The 11838-nt window shown below is 36.8% G+C and overlaps 1 protein-coding gene across 1 annotated transcript in view; it reads right to left on the bottom strand.

Annotated features, from left to right (window-relative positions):
- Positions 1 to 260: 260 nt before the first annotated feature.
- Positions 261 to 11838, bottom strand: part of LOC140136322 (U3 small nucleolar RNA-associated protein 4 homolog) — a 121613-nt gene continuing 110035 nt past the window's right edge. The window contains exons 15-16 of the mRNA XM_072158048.1: positions 3525 to 3644; positions 261 to 1783 (exon numbers count right to left, since the gene is read on the bottom strand). Of these exons, the coding sequence (XP_072014149.1) occupies positions 1664 to 1783; positions 3525 to 3644 (240 nt within the window). The 3' untranslated portion in view covers positions 261 to 1663. The remainder of the gene's footprint in view (positions 1784 to 3524; positions 3645 to 11838) is intronic.

Raw genomic sequence — 11838 nt, 5'->3', positions numbered from 1 at the left:
TCTGAATTTCTTGAAAAATTGGTATATTTATGGGTCCACTTCCAAAATCTCAGCGGCACGTCCCTACCAAAACCAAACTTGAGTACCCCCCCCCGGGAATCTGGTCACAAAACTATAAAATGGAGATGATAAAGGCCCATTGAATAAGATCTGCTCATTTTATGGAGATGGGAACAAACACTGAACAGCAGAATGGTTGGGTGCCAGTGGAACTGATACGACACCAGATGGAAATGACAACGATACTAAAACAGACAGGCTGTGTTTATTCTTTCAATTTTTAATTACTGAGCATGATTTATTGCTATAAATTGAACATTAATGCATTCAAACATAATTGTATCTCTTGAATATGATCCTCAAGGTCCAAGGGTCACAGGGCCGTAGCAAGCGGGGAGGCCGTGGCTGCCCCGCTTTTTGAGAAATTGGTTGTGTTTTTCTTTATATCTTTATTTCAATTTGGGCATATATTTGCATTTTGGCCGTCAATTTGTGATGGCCGCCCCACATTTTCAACCTTGCTACGGGCCTGAAGGGTCACATTGTTTGTTCTGTGGAGTCCTTATTTAATATTTCAAAAGTAGACTGCATGGTAATTATATTTGTCTACAGGCCATTGAGGGCCAAACAAATGTCAAAGACGTGTGTCTGAGGGCCAAATACATGTGGTTTTACTGTGTTTACTCTACATAGAGAGCTTCTCAAGAGCCAACCACCATTGGTCTGAGAGCCAGGTCTGGCCTGTGGGCCGTTTATTGTGAATTTCATGTTCTAAATGATTACCCAAATCACACTTGCAATAATATTACACAAGGCACTTAGATTCATTTACTGCAAATAGTTTCACATTATTTCTGCATTACATTATTTCTGTGACATAAAAATATGTAGCTCAACCAAAAGTCTGTACCTCTACAAGACTGTATCGCAGATCTCATGTACCACATTTATTCTGTTGTAGACTTGGAGGCAAAGATTGCATTGCTTTGGTCTCTCGATAATCAAAATCCAACCTGGGTCCTCAGTAATTGTTTGGTTAGGTTTTCCTGACCAACCGTGACTCCGGAAAAAGTCGCCACATCCGTCACAACTTCCTATCAAAAGGAACTATTGATGTTCATGTTTTAGATAGCTTGAGCTATTTTTCACACAAAATAAATCACTTAAGTGACAAAAAAAACACTGTTCTACCGGCGGACAGACTTTTCAAATAGGGTCAGGATTTTTTTTTTTTTTTTTTTATTTCTGGAGTCAAAAATGACCCTAATATATTCACCAAGAGCGTGAAAAATCTGGCAAAAATTTAAGAATTTTTTACAAACATATTTTGAAAATGTTCTGAATTTTCAAAAAAAAAATTCAGTCAAAATCAATCAAGTTTGGCCAAAAAACAGCTGATTTTACACCAATGATGATTTACCAAAATTAAAAGAAAAGAAAATTCCCCCAAAACATAAAATCTGGGTTTTTGGAGCGATATTCAAAAACCTATCCAAACAATTATTTTCCGTAGTTTAAGAGTTGCAAATTATTATGCAAAAACATTACATGAGGCATGTAATTAATTTACTGCAGAAAAATATGCTGTTTTTACATATTTCTGTGATATTAAATGTGTAGCTCAACCAAAAGTCTGTATCTCTGCATGACTGTATCCATGATCTCATGTACCAAATTTCTTCTGTTGTAGACTTGGAGGCAAAGATTCTAGAATAGATTGCTTAGGTCTCTCGACAATCAAAATCCAACCTGGGTCCTCAAGGCAGCCTGCGAATAACAATGGCTGCCAAAAGAGAGAAGAAAGAATACGAAGATATATAAAAAAGGACAACATATCGATAGTTTTGTCAAAAAACACTACAAATTAAGTATGCATGACGGTATTTAAGATAAGTGCATCCCACTTTTGGGCTTATTCACATGCTTTTTGTATTTTTTTTCATTTTTGTGTGTGCAAATTTCCCTTCTTTAAATACAAAAACATGTTTCTGATTCTTGACAACTACATTATCTGAATATTCATGCCAGAAACAAATGATGATAACACAAAACTCAAAAAAAGCCAGGTGCCTGCAGGCACAATGTGTCTTCATGAAAGTTTCATCGAATTAACATGATAATTACATCGAAAGACTCGGATAGAACTTCATGTTTAAAATAAACAGATCCGAGTTATGAATACGGATGAGGTAAAGATGAGCAAAACTGTGATGTCGCGGAAAAAATATATTTAGATAGGTGCGGGCAACCATTAGAAAGGTTATTGGCATTGTGCTGCAGCATTAAAGCCACAATGTACGATCTTTTTAGAACAAATTTGGTTAATTTTTTTTTTCAAATTCTTGGCATATTTGTTCCACATGTTCCAACTTAACACTTAATTAGAATCAGCCAAATTTGTTGTGTTTGCATGAAAGCAGAGAGCAATTTTGAATTCATGATGTAATTATGACATTAAATCCCACATAGAGCTCCATGTTAAACAGCAAATGTGGGCTTTCTTTTGGCTTAAATTACCAGAAACCCTTCTTGACATTTTTTTTTTTTTGGGGGAGGGAGAATTTGACTATTTTCCTTTGGGCACCTATGGCCCAATTTAGTGCGGGGGGCACAATCCTAAGTTTAAAAGAAAATATCCTTTCCAAACATAACACTACTGCCAATTGATCTATTCCAGTTTACATCCATAACCCCCCCCCCTGTGGAAGACATATTCCACACAGGGTGTGTGAATTTCAAATGGGATTACATGAATAGATAACTCCATCTGAAATCTATACTCCCTGTGAGGTAGATAAAGGTTGTGTATTCCACAGGGGTGTATGGATTTTAATTGAATAGCCCATTTATAAATCTATCACTCTCGTTAATTATGAAGAGAAACAAAGCAACATATCTTGAAATATTCATGACAATAAATTGTTTGCGAATCCAAATTTTTAGAGTATGCATGTTTTTTATATTGGGAAACATAAGTCAGACATTGATTGATCACATTATACATTTTGTAATCATGAAATGTCTCGTTAGTTCCCCCCAGTTCTTATATGATTAAGGTGGTTCAAATTGGTTTCATCAACAAATATCTATTTTGTAGACATTGTTTGCAATTTGAGCTTAATTGGATGAATGTTTTACATTTTGTGACAAAGTCTTTGATCTCAAAGCTTTTACAAAATTGGTACTTGTATTCCTTTTGTATTCTATCATTTTTTTAAAGTAAATCTGAAATTTGATCTCTGTTTTGACCTTTGATTGAACCCTATGCTCATACCCACCAACAGATTAAATGGCAAAAAGCAGATCATGATAGCTGAGGACCCTGGCTAACAGAAAACATGGTGGATGAAAATCCCTTAGGAAGGGGGTTCAATAATTATCAGCCCATGCATATGGGAATTAGCATAAAATAATATTGCTCAGAGATCTAAAAGCAATATTTTGATTGGTTATTCAGATAATCATATCATATAATTAACCAATCAGGGGCACAGTTTCATTTTATATCCTTTTTCCATTCCTACCTTGAATTTTTGGCAGATAGAGAAGCTATGTTGTTCCTCCTTGTCCGTTTTCCTCTTCTTTGGCGATGGGCTGCTTCCAAGACTTTCTTTATACAATTTCTGGTGTGGTCTGGGCAGAGGCTGGAAGAATAAGACAAACAAATATACTTTGAAGTTAATTACCCCTAATGCGACTACATGTAGAACATACAAAACCATACTGCAAGACCATGCATCCCACATGATCCGATTACGGAATCCTGCCAAACTACATAACGGATGAAACTGTTGGCCGGGCGATGGTCACACACATGGCTTGCTATCCACGTTCTTCTGGTTGGCACCCAAGGGGTCTGCGGTCAAATTGCAGACAAGGAAAACAATATTTTTCCTTCTTAGCTTTCCTTCTACTTAGGCAAAGCAAAAAGGGATTTGGGGTTAATTATCAAGCACAATGTGAAACAAGGAACACTGTGGATGAGAGCCTGATGAGTTATTGTTTTTCGCTGGTGGCTTCTACATCTGACACAGATACAACTCAACATACACATGTGATCTTTGAATTGCATAAATAATCATGACAGACTGCTGCTGAATTTTTAAACATTTAAGGAATCCATGATTTTGAGCCTTTTTTTTTCACTAATGTTGCCCAAGGGAAATACTGCATACTTATTTCCAACTTTTGTGAAGAAAACCATCATGTGATCATTTAGAAACTTCCAAACCCTTACCTTACTGTGGTCACAATTGCAATTGTACCATTGTAATAGAATAATATTTATAAGAATATGATTGCGACCGACCCTCTTTTATATAACAGGATAGGCTATTATCTATGCCCGTGTAAACGGGGCATAGATATTGTATTTGTTGTGTTTAGTCTTCGACTTCTCCTCCTTCTCCTTCTTCTCACGCTTCCTTTGCACTCCTCTAGCTCAAGAACTAAAGTAGCCTCGGGGCCCATACTTGGTATAATGATGGCCCATGACCCCTAGAAATTTCCTAGAGTAGCCCCGACCCCAGAGGTCAAAGGTCATGGGCTACAGGGGGCAATATGCCTAATTGGTCTCCCATCCACTCAGGAGGCCAGGACCGACGTGAAATGTTCAATGTGTATGAGGGCAGCAGTGGTCTCCCATCCACTCAGCAGGCCATGACCGATTTAAATGTTCAATGTGTATGAGGGCAGCAGTGGTCTCCCATCCACTCAGGCGGCCACGATCGACCAACGAAATGTTCAATGTTCATGCAATGCAAAATAGCGGCAAATTGTTGAATTCATACTGTTTTTAATAACGTTTCGATATAAAGAAGCTGTTTTGAACGATGGCAGTGGATTGAAGTATGTTTTGTACTTGTTTATTTGTATACTTGATGCTTCACTGTTTGCCGGGCCGTTTTGCACCCGTGAGGCCTATACTTTTGAACTTCTGATATGGCATGCATGGATGTGTTGATAAAAATATCGTCGGATGGTGATATCGTGATATGTTTTGGATGCGATATGCGAAAGACTGACGATGCCCAAGCCTAGCCCCTCCCGACAATCCAGCGACCGGGGTTCAATCCCCGCTGAGTCCTGATTTTTTCTCTTTCAATATTTTCATATGCCAGTTTGCTCGAGCCCCAATCACGCCATTTAAATTATAATTTCTCGAGCTTGCATCGTTTATTTCCGATCCTCGCATATATTAATTTGTGTTTCGCATTGTCTTATGCCCTGCTAGGGTGAAGCATATAGGCCGCCTCCTTCTTCATTATTTAATATATAATTGGCCGCTGAGACACAATGAGAGAGTGATTCACTTGATATTTTCAAAAAGACTTTAAAAACTCATCTGTTTAAGATTGCTTATGACAATTGACTTCTATATGTGACTGTTTTTATAATTGTGTGTTAATTTTTAATTGTTCAATGTTTGCGCCTCGGAATAGGTTGTCTAGATAGATGGCGCATTATAAATGCATTATTATTATTATTATTATTATCATGGGGACTTAAGTTGAGATTGCCCGAGTACCGACTGTGAACTCAGGTAGCATAGTGGTAAAGCTCTGGACCGGTAATCCAGCGACGGGTTCAATCCCGCTGAGTCCTGATTTTTTCTCTTTCAATATTTTCATATGCCAGTTTGCTCGAGCCCCAATCACACCATTTAAATTATAATTTCTCGAGCTTGCATCGTTTATTGGGCGGGTTTTATTTTAGGTGCTAGGATAATGATACTTATAGGCCTATCATTTAAAGCTGATACCAAGGAGTATAAGTTTTCGTTTTGTGAATAGGGGAAGGGGGGTTAGGTGTGGTCACGGGCATAGATATTCGTGTTTGGTCAAACACAACTGTGGTTTCTAGTTAACATTCTTTTCACAATTTTTTTCACAATTTTTTTACCTTTCCTCAATACCCTTTTTTCACTTAACACAGAAATTTCACATATATCCCTTTTCCGCAAGTCCCCCAAAATGTTTGCCTATTTTTGTTAAAAAAATATGAATTTTGATCCATTCTGAATATAAAAATTGATTTTACTTGATTCATAGATGAAGAACACCTCTTTTTTTACAATTTCGCCAAGATGTGTTGCAAAAAATTACCCTTATCACAAATTTGTTCACAAATTATGTTTTTTTAATCAGAAATCACCCGACGCATAATTTGGAACAAACATACATACCCGGATTGGGTAAAGGGGATCTGAAATATCAGCATGTCAAAATACAGGCATTGAGCTATTCCAATTGAAATTCATATACCCGTATGGAAGACATGACCTAGTAATCTTCCACACAGGTAGTGTGAATTACAAATGGGGTTACCTGAATGGGTGGCTCCATTAAAATCTACACCCCTGTGTGGAAGATTAAGGTCATGTCTTCCATAGGGGTGTGGATTTCAACTGGAATAGCCTATTCTAAAAAAAAAACCTGAATGTCCCTTTAAGTTTTCTTGATTTGGCATCATACACTATAATGTTAACCACAGCAATTTAAAACCCGATATCCAAACACAGACAGACAGACAGCTTGACAGACATATAGACAGATGCAGACAGATACATATACAAACAAACACAATCTTAATTGCACAAACAATCAATCACGACTAACTAAACTCGCGAGGTGAAACCATACCCTTAACCAAAACCCGACTGCAATGTTTCTTTATTGAATGTATCTGATCCCAACACACAATGTTTATGCACAGTCTGCTACCCCACTCATCAAGGTATTTTTAGCTACACAAGCACCTGTTCCAGAAGGGTGTAAATGTTATTTCCTAACAAAATTCATACTTTCAATTGCTTTGGAATGCTTAATTTTCAATGTATCATACAAAAAACGTTTTATTGATCTCACAAAAATCACATTTTCTTTGGTATATGTAATTTTCATCATGCCATGCAAAAATGTTGTAATTGATACAAATTTTGTAGTGCTTTACTTTCTTTTACTATGTGATCAGAATATGCGAGTGGACTTGCTAAAAGGCAGTATCTCATGGAAAGCGTGGACATTATTTTTTCTCAAAGTTTACTGAACTAAAGTAAAAGGTAAAAGAAGCCTTTTGAAATAAATTAGGCGTTCATTACTAGAATTGAGGTCATGATCGATTGTTAAATAACAACCATACTCTCAATGCTATTAAGGAACCCCATTATGTACATTCCCCAACATTCCGTGATTGTATTTCATGAAATTATAACAAAACTAAATTGTAACATTCTTAACAAAGTGCGATTTTCATGCTAAGTTTTGATACATAATCGTCACGCTAAATCAGGCGGGCTTGTTTATGCCCGGCTCTCAACCAATAAGACACCCTGATTCAGTTATATAACGCGTATGACATAAGGTCAAAGGACAGACAAATTAATCAGCTAATTTGTATAAATGCTAGTTAATTAACCAAATTAGAGGCGTGCTAGTATAGCTATGTGTAGTGGAAGACTTTTGGTTCTATGTACAGTATCTTGTTCAATTTCTTGGTAAAGCGCTATAAAATACATCTTATGTATGTATGCATATATACACCAGGCACAAAAAGAAACTCGTCAGTTATATTCTTCCTTGCTGTTCAATAACTTGATAATTTTGGATTATTCTGAAATATACATTTTGTTAATTGGACATTTCTTTCTCATTTGACACCCTGTTTGTGAACATTGAGCAAGAATTGACCAAGATATGCGCCTCCAAACTCTCGAACCCCGAAATGAAATGTTGCAATTTTAATGATTCAATTGTGCCTGTTACACTGTGTGCTTTATTGATTGGCCCGTGGTGCTTGTGTGCAATACAACGATGCGTTCCCATTAAAAATCGTTGAAAATGCAACTTTTGATTTTGGGGTTTGAGAGTTTGGAGGCGCATATCTTGGTCAATTCTTGCTCAATGTTCACAAACAGGGTGTCAAATGAGAAAGAAATGTCCAATTAACAAAATGTATATTTCAGAATAATACAAAATTATCAAGTTATTGAACAGCAAGGAAGAATATAACTGACGAGTTTCTTTTTGTGCCTGGTGTATGTATTGGTATGAAACAAAATAGGTAACTTTACTTAGGCGCTGGGGAAAAACCCCTGTTCTAGAGGCCCAACCAGAGAAGATATCTAACACTTCCCACAATCCATGTCTTCTTTCTTTCTTTCTTATCAAATTCTTGTTCTCCCTGAAAAGTTCTTTGAATGAACCCATCAAATATTATAAAAAGAGAAGCTGTCTTGCCGTGGGCTAATCCTACAAGTGACTCTCGCTTGACAAAAGCTGACCTGTTTCAGCCCAAAGGAATCACATATTAAGAACCAGACCAATACATCTCAGAAAACCCATAACCAAATGACACATTAAGACTGGCAGATCAAGAACTAGACTAAAAAATGTCTACTTGCTAATACTACATAAAAACCTCATACCAAACAAAATAACCCAATTTTTCCACAAAAGAACCACAAAGCTACCAATACTTTGCATCTGAGAAATTCTGGAGCAACTTTCACCCAGACAACTAACAGCAGGCGACATAAACACACAAGAAAACTACGATCCAAAAAATACACTCAATTCCAGCGGCATAGTTCAATAACCTCTATTACAAAGCAACTCTCAAAGTTTGACCTTAAGTTGTGGAAGATGAGTTTTTGTACCCAACACATTAAAAATTCATCCTATGAGTATGCAAACATATTTGGGTTACGAACTTTGACTTGAGAGGTGAACATGCATGACATGTTAGCGTAACTGTCTGCTGTCTGATTCTGGTTCGTGCTTGAACCAACATGATGTGAAGTTGAGTAAAACAGTTGCAACAATATTGTATTTGAAGTACTTTGAGGCGCATTTTACGCTGTCTGGTTTCTACCTTGTATTGTGGATTGGTAGGTATATAGCATGGTGATTGTCTACAATTGGAAAACAGAAAGGTTTTACCGTTTGCTCTTGCACACGATCACCTTATCTCTTCCTTTGACTGATCAAGATTTTTTACTGAGTGACCATATGACAAGCCTGATAGTAACAAGAAAAAACAGAGCCCATTTGCAAGAAAGGGGGAAAAGAAATGGGGAAAAATAGAAATTGACAGAAACAGGATGAAGCAAGTAAAAAAAATTAAAAAGAAAGAAAGAAACAGACAAAAATGGAAGAAAGATACAAAGAAAGAATAAATGAATGAAAGAATGAACAAATGAATTAAAAATGAAAAGAAACAACAATGAAAAGAAAGAAACAAGGAAGGAAGGAAGGGAGGAAGGGAGGAAGGAGGGAGAGAGCGAAAGAAAGAGAGGAAGAAAGAGAGGCAAAAGAAAAATACCACTTTAGCAAGTCACAAAGAGCAAAGGAATAAGGAAGAAATAAACAAAAGAAAAAAGACTAATAAGAGACAAAAAAACTACCACTTTTAAAAATCACTCTGAAATACTACAATTGATTTGATTCCCAGAGTAGCTATTGTCAGTTACACCTCTCTAGCATAATACACACTGCAATATTTGTGTGACGCTATGGCTATCCATCAGACTGGAAAATGCCATTCAAGCAACGGAGACAGAGCAGGTACAAAAATGAAACCAACGAACGTGGGCTATTAAGTGCGTTTTCTCTGTGCCTTCTTATTCTCTCTCAATCAATTGGTTGCTCCAATGCTGTCTAGACTAGTGGTACAACAATAATAAATAGGTGAACAAACTCTGCATACAGGGCTCAACATAAATGGCTCACTTCAAATTGGTGCATTTTTAATGGGCTAACTTCAAATTGGTGGATTTCATTTTTTAGATTCTTTAATTTCCTCTATCAAGTGGTTACACTGAGGTAGATAATAGTAATTTATATCAACAACAAATATCACATAAAGGGCGCCGCTATTCAAAAAGTCGGATCTCTACCCATATTCATGTCATGGCTAATCCAGTTTTACCTTGTTGTGTTACAGCTGCATAAATTGTGCTTTGCAAAAGCGCTTTGAGATACACTTGGTGGATATAAGTTGCTTGTTATTTTTTTATTATTTTTTTCAACATTCTTTATTTACTTACTTATTGATAAGCAGGATTCATTAAAGGGGCATTTCATGACCCATAACCCCACCCCCCACATTTTATACCACCGGAAACCTCTGGCTACATAATGTTTGTGTGCAAAATATTTTTTTTTTCATGGATACCTACTCAAACACACCATAAAAAGAAGATGCAAGAATCACAAAATACTCCTTTAAAGGGGGTAACCCTATTGGTTTTGGATATGGATTGTCTTTAAAACTACATAATAATATCAAATATCGTCCCCTTTATGCTGCATCATGAAAAAACGAGAGCATTTTCAGCGTAAATGTGAATAAATAGCAAAATTCGCAATCCAATACCTTGGTATGCGTGAATTGCATTCTGGGCAGGCAAGCAACAACAACATGTGCCGTAATTCCCTTCGTCATGTGCCGTGCGTGCGTGGTGCACTGACATGACAATCAAGCTCCACTAGTCACGTTCCGATACTAAGTTGTGACACTAGTTTTAATAATTATAATATGCCTACCTCTAACCACAACCAGTTTCGTCTTTATATTGTTCATGATAGATTTTTGTGTATAAATGATGGTAATAGCCATGCCATTATCGACGAAAACAAAACAGACCTGACGACAATGCTGCAAATGCACGTATTGAACGGATTTTTTTGCTTTTAACTCTTTTTCGTATCATTTCAGAAAAAAAGGAAACAAAACATATTTCCTCTTGCAATATGTACATTTCAAATGAATGTAAAAAAACTTTAACATTTTTTAAAGTTAAAAATGGAGAGGAAAAAGAGAACTATTACCGGGTATTGAACCGGGTACCTCATGGGTAAAACACAACACGCTAACCAATTGAGCTATTTATCCCGCTTCGTCCATGACGGAATTTTTAGAGCTATATACTACCGTAAAGCTGGAGTCTCCGGGAGTCTCCTCAGCAGTTAGTGTGGTTCGCTCTTTTCACAGAATGTGAATGACGCGAAACAAAAGTAGCTGTTGAGGAGACTGATTATTCATTCATAATTCCCTACCCAGAAATCCGACGTACTTTTTAGTATTTAGAAATTGGTAGCCTGTAAAGGCCAATGTTTTTAATGAATTCTCCAGAAATACATCGACTTGGGGCATCAAATTTCAGGATAGTAATGAGAAAAATAGTATCTATTATGTGATACCAAAACCTCATCAACAATGAAAAATATCGGGGGGATGATGCTGTCGATTGGGTTACGGACCTTTAACATCATGGCTCTCAAACCCCGAAATGAAATGTTGCAATTTTAATGATTCAATTGTGCCTGTTACACTGTGTGCTTTATTGATTGGCCCGTGGTGCTTGTGTGCAATACAACGATGCGTTCCCATTAAAAATCGTTGAAAATGCAACTTTTGATTTTGGGGTTTGAGAGTTTGGAGGCGCATATCTTGGTCAATTCTTGCTCAATGTTCACAAACAGGGTGTCAAATGAGAAAGAAATGTCCAATTAACAAAATGTATATTTCAGAATAATACAAAATTATCAAGTTATTGAACAGCAAGGAAGAATATAACTGACGAGTTTCTTTTTGTGCCTGGTGTATGTATTGGTATGAAACAAAATAGGTAACTTTACTTAGGCGCTGGGGAAAAACCCCTGTTCTAGAGGCCCAACCAGAGAAGATATCTAACACTTCCCACAATCCATGTCTTCTTTCTTTCTTTCTTATCAAATTCTTGTTCTCCCTGAAAAGTTCTTTGAATGAACCCATCAAATATTATAAAAAGAGAAGCTGTCTTGCCGTGGGCTAATCCTACAAGTGACTCTCGCTTGA

This window comes from Amphiura filiformis, chromosome 16 (assembly GCF_039555335.1).
Source record: "Amphiura filiformis chromosome 16, Afil_fr2py, whole genome shotgun sequence".
In the NCBI taxonomy this organism is placed as follows: Eukaryota; Metazoa; Echinodermata; class Ophiuroidea; order Amphilepidida; family Amphiuridae; genus Amphiura; species Amphiura filiformis.
The sequence above is the reverse complement of the archived record's forward strand: the minus strand, read 5'-3'. Positions and strand labels throughout refer to the sequence as shown.